General features: G+C 21.1%; 1 protein-coding gene across 1 annotated transcript in view; it reads right to left on the reverse strand.

Moving 5' to 3' along the window:
- The window catches only part of SRAE_1000288400 (Spectrin beta chain, erythrocytic), a gene marked incomplete at both ends in the record, with an annotated part of 35060 nt that extends 17036 nt beyond the window's left edge, over positions 1–18024 (reverse strand). The window contains 10 exons of the mRNA XM_024650012.1: positions 183–2390; positions 2620–9265; positions 9327–9516; positions 9562–9704; positions 9754–9966; positions 13626–14282; positions 14455–14544; positions 15067–17400; positions 17583–17855; positions 17911–18024. Coding sequence (XP_024503832.1) covers positions 183–2390; positions 2620–9265; positions 9327–9516; positions 9562–9704; positions 9754–9966; positions 13626–14282; positions 14455–14544; positions 15067–17400; positions 17583–17855; positions 17911–18024 — 12868 coding nt within the window. The remainder of the gene's footprint in view (positions 1–182; positions 2391–2619; positions 9266–9326; positions 9517–9561; positions 9705–9753; positions 9967–13625; positions 14283–14454; positions 14545–15066; positions 17401–17582; positions 17856–17910) is intronic.
- Positions 18025–24054: the final 6030 nt, after the last annotated feature.

Here is a 24054-nt window from a genome sequence, read left to right on the forward strand (position 1 = left end):
TTCCTTTATTTTTTTATCAATTTCTTCATTATTTGTATAAGGAATTGAGAGAATCATTGGTAATACTTCATCTCGAAGCTTTTCAAGTTTATAATTAAAAGCAGAAATTTTATCTGAAAGAGGAATATTTTCTTCAGACACATTTACAATAGGTTCTAAAATTTCATCAATATTCAGAAGACATGTTTTAGTATTTTCAACTTTTTCATTTAATTCTCGTGCAATTTTTTGAGCTTTAGCAGTTTCTTCTTCCATTTTTTGTTTATTTTCAATAATTTCTTTAGCCTCTTCTTTTTTATTAAATAATTTTTTGGTAATATCATTGAGTTTGTTAGCAAAATTAGTTAATTCTGGTAAATGTTTTTTATTTGCCCGATCAGCAGCGTCATTAATATCATCTGTAGCTTTATTTAATGGAAGTATATTTTCATATTCAATTTTTAGTAATTCATCTAAATCATCAGTTGGAGTTTCATCAAGTTTTACATTAATATAATCTAATTTCAAGTCTGTTTCTGTAAGAAGATTTTTTAATTCATCTATTGAATTAATACGTTCTTCAATTGCAGATTCAGCATTATTTAAATCCTCAACAAGTTTTGATTGTTCTTGAAGAATTTTATTTCTAAGACCATCAACTTCTGGTGTTGTTGGAATCTTTTTAAATTCTTCATCTAATTTTGGTAAAAGATCAGACTTAATATTTTCAAGATTAGATAAAGCTTTTCTCAAATCTTCTATTGAACTATTTGGATTAGATTCAATATTTTCCGCTTCATTAATTTTATTTTGAATTTCTTTAACTTTGTCAGAAATGTCAGAAGCAATTTTTTGAAGTTCCATTTTCTTTTTTGCATCATCTTTTTGATGAGCAAGTGCAAAAGCAATTTCATCTAGACGATCTTTAAGATCCCAAACATCAGAAGATGGAGAGTGTTGAATAACTTCAAGTGGAATTTCACTATTATCAATAGCAATATCAAATTTAGTTTGAAGATGAGAAATATCTTTTTGAATTGGATCCAAATCATCTGGTTTTGAATCTTTTTCAAGAACTTCATTTGCTCTAATGATAATATCTTTAAGATTATTATTTAATTTTTCTTTTTCACTTATTAATTTATCTTCTTTTTCTAAATCAGATTCTATTTTTCCTTTAAGTTGTTTTAGATGATCAATAGTTTCATTTATATTATTTGTTGAATTGGTTACATCAACAAATGGAATTTCATTATCATTTAATGATTCAATAATATTTTTACTTTCTTCAACCATACTAATCAAATTAGGAATAATAATATCTATATTTTGAAGATCTTTAATTGCTATTTCATATGGTTGAGGAGATTCTTGATATTTCTTTAAAATTTCTTCTCCATCCAATAATTTTAATGGAATCTTATCTAATAGTTTTTCTTTGTTTTCTATTAACTTTTTAATATTCTCTTGTTCTTTTTTCAAACTTTCTGTATCTTTTTCTATTTCTTCTTTAGGCGGAAGAAGGCTTGCATTAATAATGACTTTGTCTTTTTCACTTTCTAAAGGTTTAATTAATCCTTCATTATCAAAAATAATATCTTTCTTTTGCAATGGCACTGTTTCTAATAATTTTTCTTCATTATTCGTTTGATCAATTTCATTTAAAATTTTATTTTTATAATCCTTTACAATTTCTTTCATAGTTATAATGTCTTCTTCAAAAATACGAGCTTCTGAACTAGGTATTTCATAAGGATAGAGCTCAGAAGAAAGTAAAAACAAATTATCTTTTGATGTTTCAAGTTGATCTAAATTTTCTTCAAGTATTTCAATAGTTCTCATTATATCTGGAACATTTTGTTTTATGTTACTTATTTGAGGTAAATTTTCAAACATTAAACGTATATTTTCTAGTTTTTCAAATGAATTATTTTTTGAAGAATTAAATTCATTATATTTATCAAGTTTTATTTTAAGACATTTTACATTTTCGTTGCCATTATTTATTTCTTTGTTGTCTTTTTCATCAAAAATAATTTTTGGTAATGAATTTAATGTTGATAAAATATTTTGATGATTTTCTAAAAATGCTGTTAAAGTTGAGGGAGTTGTATGGGGTGATAGTAGAGAATTGTCAATTATTTCATTTTCATTTTTTAATTTTTCAATAAGATCATCTTTTACTTTTTTATTTTTATTAATTTCATTTTGTTTTTCTTCATTCATAAGTTTCTCTTTTTCTTGTAATTTAAGTTTCTCCTCTCTTTCAAGTAACAGTTTATTTATTAAATTATTAAATTTGTTAGATATTTCTTTCATTTTATTATCCTCATTTAAAAGACCATGTTCAGCTGCATTACAAAGAGAATCATAGGTAATTTTTAAATCATCTATGTCGTCAAATTTGGTTTCTAAAGTAAAATTTTTAAAATTTGTATTTTAAAAAAAAAAAATTTTTTTTAATTAAAAAACTTTAAATAAAGTTTAAATATATTTTGTATAAGAATAAGAAAATCAAATATGATACATTACAATAAAAACTAATTTTAAATCTAAATATAATATTTCAATGTTAAAATTAATTAAATAATTAATAGAATTTCTAACTCAAAAGTTTAGTTGTAAAATTAATATATTTACCTGGATTATTTATTTTATCATTCAATAAAACTGCTAAATTATCAAATTCTTTCATACTACCAAGACGGTCTTCAATTTTATTTTTCGTATTATTTATTTCATTATTTAATTTCTCTTTTTCAATAAATGCTTTATTTTTGAGATCTTCTAATTCATGTGATTTTGAAAGTTTTTCTATATTATTTTCAATATTTGGTAAAATATTGTCAAAGATATGTTTTATATCTTCTAAAGCATTGTAAAGATTATTACTATTACTTGTTGGATCATAAGTAACATTAATGACATTTTTAACTATTTCATTTGCTTCATTTGTTAATTTTTCAATCTTATCACATGCTTCTTGTAATTCTAATTTATCATTCAACATTTTCTTAGCATCGACTAAAGATAATGCTCCATCATCTAAAATATCTTTAAGATACCATATATCGGAAGCAGGTGAATGAATGACAACATTAAGAGGAATTTCTGAATCATCAATTGCACAATTTATATTATTTTGTAATAAAGAAATTTCTTTTTCTAATGATGTTAAAAATTCTGGTGTAAAATCGTTTTCAAGTGTTTGTTTTATTTCATTAGCCAAACTATACACTTTTGGTTCTAAATCATTTTTTCTAGAAATTAATTCTTTTTCACGAATTAAATCATTAGAAATTTTCTTTTCTAATGCTTGTAAATCAATTAATTTATTTTTTAAATTATTTGATTTTTCTAATAATATATCTGTAGTTATTCCATTTTCATCAAGTTTTCTGATAATATCATTATTATTTTCAATCATTGTTGAAATTTTTGCAAACAATGGTTTAACAATTTCAACATCTTCTATTGCAACTTCATATTCTTGTGGAGTATCTTTGTATCTATTTAAAATTTTATCAATGGATTCAGTATTATTATCAAGCGATAAAATAAATGAATCTGTTTTTTCTTTTAATAATTTAACTTCTTCATCAAATTTATCTAAATCACTCATATCATTAAGAATTTTTTCTATGTTATTTTCAACGACTTTAATACCATCTTCTAATTTTTTATTTGAAATTTCATCTAAATGATCAGTAGGCATTGTTTTCAGATTATCAAGTACGTCTTGTAATTTTTGATAAAGTTCAGCAAGATAATTTCTAGTTTTTTCACTATTTTTCATATCCAATGGCAAATCAGTTGATTTATCAATTTCAGAAACACAATGAAGATATTTATCCAGATCTTCTAATGATTTTTGTTTAATTTTATAATTTTCTAACATATTTTTAAGTAATTGAATATAATCATCTATTTCTTTTTGCTTATTTTTAATATTATCATCAATTTCTGAAACACCAGAAAAAGTTATTGCAAGAATATTAGGTTTAATTTCATTTTCAAGTTTATCTATTTTACTTTCTAAAGAATTTACTTTATCTATTAGTGGAATCTCTTCTTCTGGTAATTCAATAATAGTTTCCAAATTAGTGTCAATATTTTTTATCGTATTCATAATATTTTTAACTTTTTCAACTTTTTCTTTTACTTCTTCTGCTTTATTTTTCAAATCACTATAAACTGGTGAGTCTTCTGGAAGTTGAGATAATTTTTCATTAATAATGTTAATATTTTCTTCATTTATTGGTGCAACAACAAGTTTTTCAATTTCTTCTTGAATTTGTTTTTGAGATTCAAGATTTTTCCTTTCAGCTTCTGCTAATTCTTCGGCTGCTTTTCGTTCAGCTTCCGCCAATTCTTCAGCTGCTTTATGTTGATCTTCAATTGTTTTTTCAATTTTTTTCTTCTTATCAACTGACTTTTGTAAAACATCATTTAATTTATTATATATATCAACTACTTCAGGTGAATGTTTCTTATTGGCACGATCAACAGATTCATTAATTTTTTCTTTAATATCATTTAAGGGAATAATATCTTCATATTCAATTTTCAAAATTTCATCAATATCATAAATTGGAGTTTCATCAATTTTTTTAATGATACTATCCAATTTCATATCAGTTTCTGCAACAAGATCATCTAATTCATCTATAGAATTAATACGTTCTTCAATTGCAGATTCAGCATTATTCAAATCTTCAACAAGTTTTGATTGTTCTTGAAGAATTTTGTTTCGAAGACCATCAACTTCTGGTGTTGTTGGAATCTTTTTAAATTCTTCATCTAATTTTGGTAGAAGATCAAACTTTATATTTTTAAGATTAGTTGATGTTTTTCTTAAATCATCTATTGAACTATTTGGATTAGATTCAATATTTTCCGCTTCATTAATTTTATTTTGAATCTCTTTTACATTGTCAGAAATATCAGAAGCAATTTTTTGAAGTTTCATTTTCTTTTTTGCATCTTCTTTTTGATGAGCAAGTGCAAAAGCAATTTCATCAAGACGGTCTTTAAGATCCCAAACATCAGAAGATGGAGAGTGTTGAAGAACTTCAAGTGGAATTTCACTTATATCCATAGCATTATCCAACTGTTTTTGAAGATTAGATATATCTTTTTGAATTAGATCTAAATCATCTGGTTTTGAGTCTTTTTCAAGAACTTCATTTGCTTTAATGATAATGTTTTTGAGACTATTATTTAATTTCTCTTTTTCTTTTATCAAATTACCTTCTTTTTCTAAATCAGATTCTATTTTTTCTTTAAGTTGTTTTAGATCATTAATTACAACATTGTTTTTATCAACATAATTAATGATATCTGCACTTGAAAGTTGTTGCTCGTCATGATTTTTTATAAGTTCTTTACTTTCTACTATTATATTATTTAGATTGTTCAAAATTTGTTTTATTTTTTGTAAATCACTTTCGGAAGTTTCAAAAGGTTGCTGTGCTTCGTTATATCTTTTGATTAACTCATCTGCTCTGACAGATTCTTTATCAATATTATTTAACAATTTAGATTTTGCATTTTCTAAATTATTTATTTTTTCGCATTTTTCTTCTAAATCTTGAATTTTATTTTTAATGTTGCTAATTTTTTTCTCGTTATTTTCAATTATTTTTTTAATAAACTCTTTATCACATTCTGGCAATTTTTCTAATGAAATGTCTTTTAGTTTACTTAATTTTTCCTCAATATTTTTTAAAAATTTATTTAAATAATCTGAATTATATTTTGGATTTAAAATATTTTCTGAATCATATATATTTTCTATAAGAGTTGCAATTTCATTTGCATAATTATTAGCATCATTAAGATTATTTATGTTTTCTTCTTTATTTTTTAAATTGTCTTTAAGGTTGTTAATAACTTCATCTAATTCTTTTCTTGTTTTTTCAATATCACCTTTAACTTCTGGAATTTCGATAAAAATTAATGAATCTATTTTTGGTTTTATTTGATCATTTAATTTTTTTAATTTATCTTTTGTTGAAGATATCTGTTCGATTAGCGGGATATTTTCTTCTTCTTCTTCTTCTTTTTCTATATTTTTTATGGATATTCCAACTTCATCTAATGTCGATTTTATTTTATTGACTTCATTATATTTATCTTTAACTTCATCAGTTCTCTTTTTTAAATCTTGGTAAATAATTGAATCCGGAGGTAATTTGATTAAATTGTTTTCAATATTATCAATTGTTCTTTCATCAATTGTTGAAGTAATTAGATTTTTTATAGTGTTTTCTATTTCTTTTATTTTCATATTTTCAGCTGCTACTTTTTCGGCTTCTGCAAATTCTTCTTTTAATTTTTGTCTCGCTTTAAGAGTATCATCTTCTTGTTTTTGAGCAATGCTTTCTCTTATTGATTCTCTATGTGCTAATTCGTTAATACCATTGTCAAGAACAATTTTCTGTGCCAATTTTGTATCTTTGATGTCTCTTTTTCTTTTTTTTTCATCTTCCTTTGTTTTTTTTTCAATATCTGAGATTACATTAGACAATCTATCAAATTCTTTAATGGCATCAGCAGTTTTTTCAATTACATTTTGATAAACTTTATCATCATCGCTTATAGTTTTTTCAAGATTTTCAATAGCTTTAGTTAAATTATCATATTCTGTTGCCAATTCACTTGGTTTTTCTGATTTAGTTTCCTCGTCAATTGACTTTTCTATAAGTAAGTCACTAATACCAACTTCCAATGGTTTATCAAATTGAGATTGAGGAGAAGATATCTTATTGTCATTATTTTCATTTGCAAGTAATCTTTCTTTTTCAGCTCGTATAGCTGCTTCATAAGCTTTAGCATTATCACAAACAACTTTTCTTGCTTCAACTATAGCTTGGTGTTCTTGTGTTAAATTTTTATCTTGTTTTTTAATATCATTATCTGGATTATCCATTACTTTATCTAATTTATCATATTCATTGTTTAAATTATTAATATCCTCTAATTCTTTTATAGTTTCCTCATCAATATCATCAACCTTAATTTCTTCCTTAGTGATAATTTCATATTGTGGAGATGTTACTTTTTGTATTTCATTATCAATAATTTCAATTTCAGGAGACTCTGAGATTGAAGGTTCTTCTACAATTTCTGTAGTAACAATCTCAATAATTGTTCCATCATCGAGTTCTTCAAATGGAATTTTATTTTGTAACATTTCTATATCCGGTTCTATATTTGTGACAGTTTCTGTAATGACAGTTTCGTATGTCTTTACAGTTATAGGTTGAGGAGAAATTTCCTCTGATGGTAATCTACTTTGCTCATTACTACTATGGTCACTAGTAGATTTCTTTGCCATAACCTCACCTTGCTGTAACATATCTTCCAATTCTTTAAGCTGATTTCTTAACATTTGTAATTCTTCATCAGTAATAATATAAGGCATTGAATTATCAATAGCTGTTAAATCTTTTTGCCCTTGTTCAATTACTTTGATTATTGTAGTAACTGTTTGTGTAATTTTCATTACAAATTTCTTTCTTCTAGTAGGTGATGTAGTTCCAGATCCATGAAGAGAACTAATAACAAAGAATCTTGGCTGATTATATCGTTTTTTCAATTCACTTATCTGGTTTCCAAGTTTATTTAATGTTTGATCAACTTCATAAGAATCAAATATTTGATTAGGATCCTCTTTTGCAATCTTGATTTTTTCTTCAAATCCACGTAGATCATTCATAATTTCATTGGAATATACCTGTAATTCTTGTTCATCTTCAATTTCTCGTTTCAAAGCTTCACTAGTATTATTTGTAGCTCGAATTTGCTCATGAAGAGTTTCTAGAAGTGGAATAATTCCTGGATGACTTTTAATTTTTTCTAAATCTATTGCTATTTCTTTCATTTTCATTAGATAATTTACTAAATTTTCATAATCTATTATAGCTTCCGGTAATGATTTTAAACTAGGTAAAGCATAATATGTTCTAATAACATCTATGCCATTATATATAGATAAAAGTGTGTTTGTTATATTTTCTATTTCATTTTCTATTCCATCTCTTAAATAATGTGTAACACCGGTATTTGTTGTTGGTTTCATATATTCAAGTGAAGATAATTCATGTTCTACTGAAGTAAGCTCTGTTTCGATATCATTATATGATGTTGAAGGAATATCTTCTTTACCTGTATATCTAAGATGTTGAATATCATGAAAATCTTTTTCTGATAATGTTGAATCTGGTGTCAAAACTTTTTCAAATTCAATTTTTATTGGAATGTAATGTGCATCCGGAATGTCAATTGAATTCATTTTATCAAGGAGCTGACGGAATTTAAGGCAATATTTTTCTGCAAGTTTACGTTGATCTGGATCATAAAGTTGAATTTTCTCAAGTTTCTTAACCAATGGCATATGATATACAAATTTATCTTTCATTTGTGTTAAATTTTTAGCTTTTTCTACAGGACTCATTGAATCACTCATACTATTAATACTATCAATATCTTCTTCAGCTAATTCTAACCATCTACCAAAAGCCGGAAGGCGTTTTATAAGTTTGTTTTGTTTGCTTAAAGATTCCTCTTTTTCTTTTTTATATTTTGATAACTTGGCATCAAGAGTAAAAGCATTTTTTTCAAGATCAACAAAATTATTTCTATATTTATCTTTTACAGTTTTGCACATTGAATTATCCAAAAGTTTTTCAATATCAGAAACAAGAATTTTCCATTCTCTCCAATCACCTTCTTCTAATTTTTTAATTCTTTCGTAGTCATCATCAGCAATATTCATGTCTATTTCATCATCAATTCTTTTAAATTCTTTGCCAGCTTGCGATATAAATCTCATTATAGCATCATCTATTAAATCATTTCTTAATTTTTGTCTTACTTCTAATTGATTTTTAAAAATATTAAGAGTTTTTTCATTTTCTTTTGATGAATCAGGTTCTTTTAATTGTGATTCTAACTGACTAATTAAACCATGTTCTTCTAAACCATTACGTATATGATATTGAATAAATTTATACGTTTCTAACCATGTAATATCATTTACTTTAGATCCTTCATTATTAATATCATTTCCAAGAATTAATTTTATCTTTGTAATAAGAGCATTAGTTTTTAATAACTTTGCGTCATCAGAAACTCCACCCTCATATCCCGCTGTTATTCTAAGTTTTCCGATTAAATTTTCTGGAGTATAATCTTCAATTATCATTTGAGCTAAATGTTGTGCCGTTATTACATCATCAACCTGTATTTCAAGAGCGGTAAACATATCATTAAGTTCTTTAGTCTAAAAAAAATTAAACAAAATTTTTAATAAAAACTTTTATTTTATAATATATAACACATACATCAAGAAGAATGGGTGATTTTTTTCTTTCTTCTGATACATTTTCTTCTACCTGGTAAGTAATCATTTTATTAATATTATTTTGACATGTATTAGCAAATCTACTAAGCTCATGAAATTTAGTAAGAAATGCTTTTCTATTTTTCATTAATTCACATATTAGACATAATTGTGAAACAAGTAAACGGAATCTAAAAATAAATAATATTATAAAATAAATATTTTTTTTAACATACTTTTCTTTGACACGATCACATTCAAGTTGAAAAAAGTTTCCTTGAATATTTTCTATCTCTTTTGATAGAAACTCAACATCTCCCTCGTATTCGTTATGAATTTTACTAAGTGCTATATCAATTTCATGTTCAACATCATCAACCTTAAATTATTTAATATATTTAAAAAAAAAATTAAAATAAAAAACATACTTCTGAAAGTTTTATGTTGTTCCAATTGATATTTTGTTGACGTATATATGAAATACCATCATACAAATGCTGAAGTCGTGTGAAAAATTCCATCTTACGACGTAACACTTCCTCTGTAGTAGTAACCTTTTTTAATAAGATTTCTTTCCTCGAATGTGAAATTGAATCTTTAGGTTCGTGACGATAAAATTCTGCAGCCTCTTGTGCAATAGCCTAAAATAATACTCATAAATTATACATTATAAATTAAAAAATTATCAATAATTGTCATTATAATATTATAAATATATATTTATAATATGAATATTCATTTAAAAAAATTTATTTTACATAGTTAAATTTTTTTTTATTATTGTTAAAGAGTTTTAAAAAAAAAAAAAATTTTATATATGTTTCGCATATTTTTATTATAGTATATACTATTTTAGTATATTTCTTTTTTCAAGGACATTACTAAAAAATACTTTAACATGCTTTGTATAGGTATTAACACAACTATTTCTATTGCCAACATTATTCATAATAAACATACATTTAAAGGAAAAAAATTAATTTAGAGGAGCATAAATCAAAATTACACAATTTTTTTTTATATTCAAATTTAAAACTGATATATAAAAATGTATCTTCTTGGCAAAGTGTAATTTTAAAAATTATAAATAAATTTTTAAGTTAAATAATATATATTTTTAATAAAATTAAAAAAGATGGGCATAGATAAATTTTATACTAGAAATGAAAAAGCAATTTACACTCATTCAAAAATATATATATATATATATATTTTTATACTTTATGTTACATATATATATATATATATATATATATTACGTTTAGATTATTGAACACAATATTATTATCAATAGCTTACTTAAAGGTATCAATCTTTAAAATGCGATTTTAAGAATATTATTATATATAAAATCTCACATTTATGTAACAATAATAAAAGAGGTAATTTAAAATAATCAAAAAAAAAAAAAAAAATTTACTTCAATCAAATAAAATTTCATTGAAATTTTGTTCCTATTGGGTAAAGAAAAGAATTTGTAACAAATAAAATTTACTAGAAACATTATTCTTAATTTAAAAAATGCCCTTACTCTTTTGCCTTTTTCTTTAACATACTTATGCGCATAAATTTTATAATAAAAAAATAGTAATATAAAAAAAAAATTTAATACACATTAATTGGTACAAAATAATATAAAAGTACAAAAAAATAGTTAATATTTTTATAATTAATATATCTTTGAACGTCATACAAAAATATATTTATTTTGACAAAAAAAGTAATTTTAATATATTTGATTATAATATAATGTTTAAGATTATGAATACTTTTGTTATCAATAAATATTAACATATCATATTATATAGTGTACAATAAATAAAAATTATCATGTTAATAAAATGTACTTCCTTTTATATTTTTATTATAAGCAAAATATTAATTTAAAAAAAAAAATCCATCTAAATTCTTTCAAATATTATCAAATAATAAAGATAATTATTAATATTTACTTTCAAATGTTACATTTTCTTAATATTTCTCCAACAATGTCAACAAATGTATTACGAAATTTAAATGATATTATTTTAAGAAAATATTTGAACTGGAGAAACATTCTCAAACAAGATTGTGTTTAAATCAACATGAAAATATATGTATAACTTTTTGAATGAGGTGAAAAATTAATAACTATATAACAATTATTAACAAGTTTAAAAGGGAAAAAATTTTATAGGGTGAAATATTTTATAATTATAAGATATAAAATTCTCTTAGTTTATATAAAACATTATATAATTATATTACTACAGTAAAAAGTTTATATTTTATTTTATTTGTATTTTTTTTTATACATTAATCAATCATTCTTGTAAATTTGATGTTATTAATAAATTTTAAAGAATTTAATTTAAGACTATATATGTGGAAAAAAAAAGATATTTTATTTTAAAATAGAATATCAATTTAGATTATTTTTTAAAATATTATAATCAAATTAAAATGATCTTATGATAGTGACAAAAAAAAATTAAAGTTAAAGGTTATATTTTTTTTAAAATAAAAAAATTTTAAAAGTAGAATTAAGTAATAAAATAATTTTTTTTTATAATGCTCATAGATTTAATAAATATAGGATATGTTAAAAAAAAAGGTAAATTTTATGTTAAAATAATTCATATGATTACTTTTTTTTTATATAAAAAGTATAAAATATAACATTCCTCATGGGAATGCATATTATGCAACAGTAAAGAATGATTAATCAGAATATATATTAGTAATACAGAAAAAGAATAAGATGTGACAATCAGAAATGTTTACATACAACAATGAAATGGCAATGAGGTTAATATTTTCCCCTCCTTTCAATATATTGTTTACATCATTTTAAAAAAGTTGAAACAGTCAAAATTACGAAATGATTAACAAATTTACTGGAATGATCTGTGGTATTTGTGCAAAAATTAACTATAAGCTTAGTATTTTAACGGAACATGTTCTTGAACACATATATCATTTCACATAATACGAAATAAAAAAAAGGAAGTTTCTCAAAATACCCATTTGATAATATAATATAAGCTTATTAGTTTTAAGTATAAAAGTTAATCTATGTTTAATTCTCATGTATTGTTAAAAAATAAAAACTGAAATTTTTTAATTTAATGATTTATATTGATTTAATAAAAAAAAAATACATTGATAATTTATATATATATATATATATATATATATATATATATATATTTATAAATAATACTACTGTTTATACTATAAAACTTAATCATATGTGTTGATGTTCTAAAATATAGTAAAATACAAATAATCACATGCAACTATAATCTATAGTATACAAATAATTATAATAACAAACTATAAAGAACGTATTTAAAATTATTTTTATATCTCAACAATTACCTATCCCAATAACACCCATCATTCAAAATTTAGAAATTTAATTTAAAAAAAACAAATCTTTGAACTATATAAAAACACATATGCTCCAGTAAAAAAAAAACATGTTGTGATACAATTTTTATAGCATTATTTATATATTGAAATAATTTAAAAACTAATATAATATTTATATATTAATTTTCTTATTGCCTATCATTTACTCTTAAAATAAATATGTTATATAATATATCCCTAAATTCTAGAGAATCAAAAGATATTTATATACTTTACGTGATCAACAATATAGTGCAATCATATTATATAGTTAGAAACATTTAGTAGTAGAAAGAATATACAAACTAACGCCATTTTACTCTTTCATAATTACATATATAAAAATATATATATAAATATACACATATTATGTATCATCTTATGAATTTATCTTTAATTGAAAATGGATGAGAGTAAAAATGCTTAATAAAAAGAAAAAAAAAAACCAGTTATAAGTTTTATTAAAAACTTTTTAGTAATTTATTACAGTTAAAAATTTAGTCATCGAAAAAATATTGCCAATATTAGCATTAATAATTGATAAAATTATTAATGTGATTAAAAATATAGATATGTAGTAAAATTAAATATTTGCATAAAAATAGCTTTACACAACTAACTACTATTCAAACTAAACTGATCCTACACAATCTATTAATAATATAATAATAATAAAAAAAAAATTTTTTTTTTATAATAAAAAAACAATAAAAAATTTTTGTATAATATTATCTATTTTAACTGTATATTTAAAAATATCATAAAATTTGCAATTAAATAATTTTAAGTTGTTAACAAGATAGAAATATTATACCCTTGACAAATAAAGTAAATAAATATACCTACATACTAAATTTTTTTTTTTTTTATAAATATTATTAAATATTTTAATTTTTAATTAACATACTTTAATAACAACTGAAGCTACTGGTAAATCATCTTCAACTGTATATAAAAGTTTATCTAAACGATCCATCAATTCTTCATAATTTGTTTCATAGGCTAAACGATGTTTTTCTTGAAGTAAATTATAAAGAATACAAATACGATTTTTTGTTTCCTCTTCAATGGGACATTTATTTAATTCACTTAATTTAATTTCATTCTTAATTAAATCAAGTTGATTAAATAATTGATCAAGAATAATTGGTTTTTCCTCGACAGTTAACTTATTTTCAATATCATTTAATGAGCTAATTATTTTCAATAGATTGGATAAATGATATTTCTTTTTTAACCATTCTTTTTCTATCTCTTCAACTTGAGAATTATTTTTTCCATCAAGATGTAATTGAATTGCTTCATTTATCATATCAATTTCAACCATTGATCCTTTAATTTCTTGAACACTTCTTTCATTACGATTAATAATTAAATTTTTTCTTTTTATAAGATCATTTATTCTACCTTCACTTTGTGTACTATCATCTAATGTAGTTTTTCTCCATTGTTCTTTTATAATATAAAGTTTTTCTTCTGGTATACTATCTTCAGATATAAATCCATGTTCTTTTGCCTTTTCAATGTCATTTATAACTTGTTGAATTGCTTCACGCTCAGTATTCTTAAATTAAATATATTGCATTAATAATTTTATATTTAAATGTAATAAATTTTTATAATATTTATTTTTATTTATTATTTTTTTTCCGATTTTATATAAGTAAAACATTAAAAAGTTTTACAGTATAAAAAGTAAAAAAGAAAAATTTATTTAAAACCTTCAAAAATCTAACCTGTTTTTGTTTTGAGCGTAGTCTTGTAAAGGTTAAAATTTGTGTCTCCACAATTTCAATGTGAATCTCAATAAAATGTGTCTCAACTAACTGAAATTTTTATTTATTTTTATTAATTCATATATCTTGTCTTCTTAAATCACATCACAAAATATTTTTTTTTTAACATAACATACACATATCATATCTATGTAATAATGAATACATATTAATCTTTTATTTCTAATGTTATATAAATGCATGCAAATAAGTATATGTAAATATATAATCACCTTAACATTTCTTTAATATTAGTACATAAATAATATATTAACATTAACGTATTCGGTAATTGAACATGTCATAAAAATTAAAACTTTAAACCATCATAAATTAATTAAAAGACTACAGTTAAAGTCAAATATTTACAATGTTACTTTGGTGAATATTTATAAATATTGGTATTTTAAGGTTATTTTTAGATAGTACTGTAATAAAGTGTCAAAAGATATTACTTCACGCTCACGAACACAGGTTTAAAATATTTATATTAGATTTGTTTATCAAAATATTATTAAAATTAGGTATGATAAATTTACACACAGTTTTAAAAAATAAACTATTAAAACAAACCTTAAATTTGTTTTTGATTCCTAAAAAGTGTTTTCTTAGATTTCTTGTATCAAAAATTTCTACATATTCAGGTTTCTCCAATATACATAACATATTTTCAATAGATAATAAAATTCCAGCTCTTTCATTAATTGATAATTTTCCCATTGTTGATGATAAATCATGATTATGGCACCAATCAATCAATTGATCAAAATATGATTCAATTGATTTAACTTTTGGAAGTATTTCCTCAATTCTTTCAATTTTACATGGTAATTTTGATTTTAATGAACTAAATACAACATTCAATTCTTTTTTATCACTTTTTTGTAAATTTTCTAAAGATTGATTCTTCATTCTTTCATAAACAATAATTTCTTGTTCACATTTTTTAAGATCCATTAATAATGATTCCAAGTCTGCTGAATTATCACATCTTTGAGTAAGAAGAAGTCTTGTCTTCTGAATATATCTATATAATGAAGAATCTTTAACTTTTGCCATATTTATATCTGATGAAAATTTCAAATTAGGAAGATTGGGTATTTTCATTGATGTGGTACTTTGAGATATATATGATTTCTCAGATATAGATGATTTTATTGATGGTTCAATTGTAAGATCAACTACAAGTCTTCCTCCAATAGATTGTGGTTTCTTACTTATGAACTTTATACGTTTATGTATCTCTTCTAATCTTCTTCCAATTGCAGCTCTACCTGATGCTACACTTTGTTCACTAATATTTTGTCCTAATTTTTCAATTTTATCTAATGATTCTAATGCCTCATCATCTAATGCCAAAGCTTTTAAATTTTCTAATCTTTCTAAATGTTTATCAAATACAATTACCTCATCTTCAAATTCACTCCAATATTTATATAATAATTCCAGTAATTCTCTCATAGAAATAAATCTTTCAATAAGTTCTTTTGAACCATCCTGTGCATCAGTTAAGAAGGCAAATGCCTTTTCTCTTTTACCTTTTTTAGTTTTTGGAATCCTATGTCTGTATTCTTCAAGTAAATTATCAATAATTCTTTCAGGCATTGTTGCAGATTCATTTCTATATTCTTTTAACCATCTTTTAACTAAATTTAAAGAATCACCAGCTCTCCATAAATCCATTTTTCCATTTAACTCTTCAATATACTTAAGAATCATATAATGTGCCTGAAGTAACAATAAACCTTCCATAGTTTCATCATAATCATTTTTAACATTATCTAAACGATTTTTCATTTTATTTAAAAATTCTCTGTTAACAGTTTTTTTCTCAGCTTTACCAGTTTCATAAACAATACCAAATCTTTGACAATGTGTACCATAATTTGAAAAATGTAATTTTAATTTTTCAATTGTAGTATTAATCTTTTTTAAACCTTCACTTCCAGATAAATTTTCTGTGTCAAGGCGTAAATTAACAAGATTTTCAGCACCCCCTAACCAATAATGTATTGATGATAATGGTTCTGGTAGCTCTTTCTCAAAAACAATACTTTTTTCATGAATATTTTCAGAAATATATTTCCAGTTACCTTCTATTTTTGACCAATCCTCAGATGAAAGTTGTTTTCTATGTTTTTTTATTAATTCATATGTTTCACGATTTTCAAGGAACACTTTACGTAAATCATGATATTTATTATACTCTTTATATATATCAATTTCAGCTTTCTTTTTATTATCAGTAACCTTTTCATGCTCTATTTCTTTAATTATCTTTTCTATCCAAGTAATTATTTCATGATACTCTTTTGTTTCAATAATCTTAACAATTAATCTTTTTGACGGTTTTTTCAAATAAGATTCTCCTTTACTTTTATTAAAATTATTTTCACGTTCTTTCTCTTCATAATTAGCCATAAATTGTGATACATATGTGATAATAGATCTTTTATCAGGTTTTTCACATAACACATCATCAACATCCAATAGGGGTTTTATATTTAAATGTTTCTCAGCCAAATAAAAAGCCAATTGAATATTATCTTTTGGTAATTGTTTTTTAGCCTTTTCTATATCAACTAAATCTTTTCTAACTTTATGAATTAAAACTAAAAATGGTAGACCTGTTCTCCATGACTTATCAAAATCAGTTACACTTATACCATATTCTGGACCAATTTGAGATTGAACCCACTTTAACATAACTTTATCAATTGGTGTCTTACTACTTCTAGACAAAAATGAAGGTGATTTTTTGGGTGTTGTTTCTAAAGTAGAACTACTTCTTCCAACTTGTGGAGAAAGCCCTTCACGGAAATTTCTTCTAATTGAAGTAGTTTGTTTAGAAGTAGAAGGAACCATTTCCCCTTGCAAATCATGTAATTGACGTAAATTTGATTCAATCTACAAAAAAAGTAATAAAAATAATTTATGATTATTAATATTTCAATGAAAAATATGTTTATGACATACGTCCTCCTAATAACTATAAGATTTATTTTAAGTATTTAACAAACATAAATTTATTACTATTTAAATATGATCTTTGAGATATAATAATATTGTAATATTGTAAAATAACTTACTTGAAAATGTAAAATAATCTGCCATATTAAACCAAGTACAATTCTAGGATTTCCATCAGCTAAATCAGTTGGATTATTATTAATCAAATCAAGTCCTCTCCTTTTAAGAACAGAAAGTGCTGTTGTTAAATTTGAAATGAAGTGAACCCGTTTAGGTGTACGACTCATATTCACCGACAATGCTTCACCAGTCAACACCTCAATTAATTTACACAACAACACTCCATCACGAAGATCTTCAAATAAGTCACCAACTCGAGAAGCTGATGAATGCTAAAATATAAATTATTTAAATATATTATATGTTGAAAATTACTTTTAAACTTACATTTTCCAAATGAAAATTTATCCATTTTGTAAATGTACTTTTTTGTGTCTTTTCATGTTCATCTGAAACATGGCGTAAGACGGGAGAAAAAAAGTTTTGTACAGCTTTTTTCATTAAAAACTTTTTTTTTTAAACAAAATTTAAGTAACAATTTTTTTTTAAATTGTTTTTATTCACTGGACTTTTCGCGATCCAGGTAGCGCTTTATTACTTATTTTAATAATTTTATTTAAGACAACTTTTATTGTTGTAAGTATCGTTGTTTCTTTTACAACTCTAATTTTGTTAACCTTTTTTTTTCAATTCGATAGCTAAAACAAAACAATTTTGATTTAAAAAATATATAAATCAAAAACTGAATGACAAATAGAAAGTAAAAAAAAAAAAGAATATAAATAATAAAGTAATAATACATTAATATATTACTATTAATTTATAATGATAAATAGAAGATAGTCTTTGAAATCTAACAAATAAAAACAATACCAAAAAATGATAATAATAAATTTAGATAATATAATTACAAATTAGAAAAAAAAATATAATATTAAATTGATTCTCCAATAAAAAAAAATGTGAGAATAACAAAATAAATAGAAGAAATTTTTGTAATTAAATATAATAAAGATAAACTACCACACAAAATAATTCCTTGTGATGATAAGAAAAATATTATGATACTATCATTACATGTGAATTTAATAAAAGAATAATAAAAATTTTTATGAATAGTAAATGTTTCATTTGTCAATAAAATGAAGTGTTAGACATATCTTTTTACAAAAAGAAATTTTACCTCAAAACTATAAGAACTATATTACTAACCAATATATGTATCTTCAAATTTTATCTTTTTTTTTTATTTTTAAAAAATTTATATAATTGATTAAATGTAAAATAAATTAAAAATAGATTATTATTTAATAATAGATAAATATCAAAGAAATAAATCATAAAATATCTAAATTATAATCTTTTCACTTACATGAAAAATACTTTTTTATTAAATTTTAAGATAACTTGACTGTTTTATTATTAACTATTATTCTTATACTTTTACATAGAACATAAAAATGTTAACATATTATAAGTACTTTAAAATAATTTCAAGGGTTGCAAATATAAGATAGAGGAAACTATCTTAATACATAATAACTGTATATACTTTTGTTATATCAAAATATTTAAAACTTTAATAAATAAAAATTACTATTATTTTAAAAGTTATCTTCTAATTGTTAAATTTAAAATGATAAAAAATTTATAGAAATTTATATTAATCATTTTTTATTTCATTGTAAGGGATGTCAAAAGTACAACAATAGATTAAATGGTATTTTAAATCAAATTAAAGAAAAATAATTTTCTAAATGATTTTAGAAAAATTTTATTTGTCTGTTAAATATTTATTATCCTATTCATTGTACTTTTCTCATCTTTAAAAACTGATTTTCTTTGTAAAAAAAAAACATAAAAATTATACATTCAATAAAATTTTTAATATGATCAATGGGATGATAAAAAGCAAAGTTTAAACTTTTCAATGTTTGAGTTAAAAATATATTTAATATTAGAATAAAATTTAAAAGTAGACATTGTATTGGTAAAATATTTTAAATAGTAAAAAAGAGGTTTCCCCCCTATTGTGGAAAACAATGAAACATTTGATATCACCAACTAAAAATTTTTCAAATATATGTTATTTCATTAACCAAAGAACATGTTTAAATATATTTAAGATGTATTAAAAATACACAATAACATATCCGGAAGTGGATTTTATAACATAAAACTAACTTTAGTAATAGATATGATAAAATAAAAGAGCAAGTTAAAAAATTAACATTGTTAAGTTAATTTTTAGGCCAAATAAATAAAATTCTATTAATATAATAATGATTTTAAAAAAAAAAAATAAGAAAAGTTAATTATAATACTTTTTTAGAGAACAAACTAAGTATGCATCATCTAAACAGACACCTTCTTTATTTCTAATAAGGTAATAATAATTTTAAGAGGGAAAAATCAGGAACATATATAAGATACTATAACTGTTGACATATATCTTAGAATGGCATTTTATATAATTATTATACATTAACATTAAACAATTCATCTAACTAATAAAAGAAACTTTGTACACACTTTTCTTAACTAAAGAAATAAATTATCTTTAATTACATGACAAAAAAAATAAAAGTATAATAACTTAATAGAAATATATATATTTTAAATTTTATGTTATAAAATAAATTATATAATAAAATCATGAAACATAAATAAGATAAAAATTTAAAATAAATGATAAAAAAAAATGTATGATAAAAATAGTTAAGATGAAATGTTTACTTGCTAAATGAAATATAAATATAAAAAGGAGTGAAAAGATGTTTAGTGATAAAATGCATCTAGTAAATAGCAGTTAGTAGACATTTTTGCCCTAAAAAAGTGTGACTCATAATGAGTCAGTAGCATATTTTAAAATAGTAAAAAAATGTATATACTTAAAAAAGAATATAAAAAAATATAATTGTTTTTGGTAAATTTTATCAGTACTATATAGATATATCAATAGTTTTAACTATTTAATATAACTTATATTATGTTAATTAAAATTTATCCTTAATTACAAATATATTTCAAGTAAAAATTTTTACAATATAACTATTTTAAAAATCAATAATTGCTCCAAATAATTATATCTGATAAATAAGAAGATAGTTGGATAGTAATACAATATTTTAATACAGATGGAAAGTACATGAAAATAAAATAAACAAGCAATTTCTTTTTTTAAAAAAAAAAAATTTTTAATATAAACTTCTAGTTAAATTGACAATCAAAATGTATTTAATAATTATGAAGAATATATCAAATTCATGCAATCTTTTTTTATTTTTAATATTATTATATTATAAAATATTTATAAACAATTGTTGCATTATAATTTGAAAAATACTTTTTTTTTTATTAGTAATAAAGATTGATTTATATAAAATAACTAATAGAAAAAAAAATATTTTATCACAATGAGATAAATAATAATTAAATCCATCATTTAAAACAAATTTTTTTTTTTTATCTTTTCTAAGAAAATATCGTAAAATTTAAAGAAACTAGTAGCTTAAAAATTTCTAAGTAAATACAAAATGCATGTATACTTGTATTTTATAAAATAATTTTATTGTTGATTAAAATAAATTATTGTATAAAAAATTAATTCAAATAACTTTGGATAGCTGACTTTATAAAATTATCAACGCATCATTTGGAGTAAGTTGATTAGATAAAATTAATTTATATTAAAAAAAAAATATCCACTTAATTAATAAAAAAAGAATCATGTTATAAATATAAATTAAAGTAACTTAAAAAATATATATATTATGAATATTTCTATAAAAAAAATATCATTAAATAAAAAAAATTATATTTCAATATGATATTATATATATTTAAAGGTAAAGAAGATGTCTGAAATATATAAAAGAATTTTAACAATTTTATCATTTGATTAAATAATGTACCAAACAAAAAGTACATCATAAATAATATATATAATATTTATAAGACTTTTTATAATAACAATAATAGATAAATTCTTAATAATACAATATTAATACAAATTAAAGAAAACTTTTTTAAATTTTAATATATTTCATAACAAAACATTCATTTATAAAAAAAAAATAATTATAACACAATTTTTGTAATTATTCTTTTGCTTGCAATTAAAACAAAGGCATTTATATAATATATACTTTTAAAAATAAAAATGAAGAAAGGATAAATTTGTTAAAAATAACAATATTGTTTTATATTGTATATATATATATATGTAAACATAAAACTATATATTATAAAAATATTTTTGAGAACTATTTTTTATTCTTTTGTAACAAAATTTATTGAGTAATCTTTTTTAAAAAAAAAGCTATAAATCATTTAAGTGTTAAATTGATATTCTTAAAAAAAAAAATACTGATAACAAGTTACCTATATTTACAATAATATTTTTTGATAACATATCATTTTATATCAAATGACTAACTGGGAATAATTTAATTTTAAACAATATAATTGGAAATTACTAATGAAAATAATATTGTTATGAAATATATACTATTAGTATTACTACAAAATATGGTAGATATTTTTTTTTTTATTCTTAGATTGTAATTATAATGATTAATACATCAAACTACTAAAACTCTTTTTTTTTCTTCTATAATAAATCTTGTTTAAATCGAGTGATAAAAGAAAAAAAAACTTTTTCCATATTATTTATTGCTAACATTTTTTTACAGTTATTTAAAAAAATAATAAAATGATATAATAAGTATTTTTTTTAAAAATTTATAACTTATTATATTAAAATAAACTTTATTCTATTTAACTATTATTTTTTTAAGATTAAAATTTAAAAAAAAATAATAAAAAAAAGATAAAACAAATTATTATTATTTTATTGTTACAAAAATATTTCGTAAGGAAATACCTTACAAATATTAAAATAGAAAAATTGTATATATAATGAAATAGAAGATGAAAAATGAATAAAAATGAAAATTTTATTTTAAAGGTAAACACATTGTACTTTCATTGTCTTCTACCCTCAATATATTTTATATTTTTAACTGTTATTATTACAATAAAATATATTTTATTTTTAAAAATATCAAAATAATAGAAAGAAAATATTACAACTAGTTCTTTTGGAAAGCCTCAAATAATATTTTTAAAATATATGCATATATGTTCACATAAATAGAGTTATAAATCGATTGTGTAGCACATTATATACCCTTATTTTATATTTTTATGGATTAGTTAAAAGGGAAATCACTAAAATTATCCCCTCTTTATATAAATAAAAATTTTTAATAATTAATCATAAAGTTTTATATTTATTATTTTAATTTTTTTTTAAATAAAATTAAAAAAATTTTTTATTAATATTATTTTTAACAAAATTAATTATCAAAAAAACAACGATACATTAAAATAAAAAAAAAATTTTTTTTTTTTTATTGCCTTGTTTATATTTTTATTTTATTTTTAATCTATATATGTATAAGAAATTTTTGGTATCTTTCTCTCTATAATATATATATATATATATATTTAAACTTACATTTATAATTTCGTATACAACAACATGGCATACGCCTTTTAGACATTATATATTTTTAGACAAATATTTTATAAGTGATTAATTAATAAATAAAATTTATTAAAAAGTATTTAAATTTTTTCTTTTTTTATAAACTTGTATATGATTAGATAAAATATATGATATATTATAGCTTTGATTTATATCAAGTTGTAGAAATAATAGTAAGGGCATTTATTAATAATAAATTATCTTTTTATAGTATGCCTTTTGACGGTAGGTCTTTTTCTATATATAATTAGACAAAGATGATTAATTAATATGATAAAAATATATAAATTTGTTACTGATTCTTATAATATATAAATAAGAGTATGTTAAAGTTTAACTAAAGAATGTACTCATAAGATATATACAACCAATACTTCTTTTTAAAATAAATAAAATCTTAATAATAATATGTTTGCCTAATATTTTATATATTTTTTTATATATATAATAAAAAAAAATAAAAATTAATAAAAGGTTTATTTTTATATTATTAAATTATAAAATAAATATATTTATATTGTGAGTAACTTGATAAAATACTAAAATGAAAAATTATATAAAATTAAATGTTGTCTATGATAATTTTCTAATATAATATTTTTTTAATCTATTTAATTTACATTATATTTAAGGAAGATTTAAAGTAAATTAGTTAGTATATCTTAATTTGACAGAACAATTAGATATTTGTTTTATAAACAGAATCTTATTACTTCTAAAGTTACTATAAACATTTTTAATATAATCTGAAACATAAATAAAAGATTAAATATGATTTATATATCTTAATAATACTGTCACAATTATATAAAAATTTAATTGAAATAAAAAAATTTATATTATTTAATAAAAAAAAAATATATTTAATTTTTTTGCAAAAAAAAAAAGAAATGTAAATTATTTATAGTAAGAATCTAAATAATAATATAAGTTATATTATTTATAAATATAGTTATATATATATGTGTACTTAATATGAA

The sequence above is a fragment of the Strongyloides ratti genome, assembly GCF_001040885.1.
Source record: "Strongyloides ratti genome assembly S_ratti_ED321, chromosome : 1".
In the NCBI taxonomy this organism is placed as follows: Eukaryota; Metazoa; Nematoda; class Chromadorea; order Rhabditida; family Strongyloididae; genus Strongyloides; species Strongyloides ratti.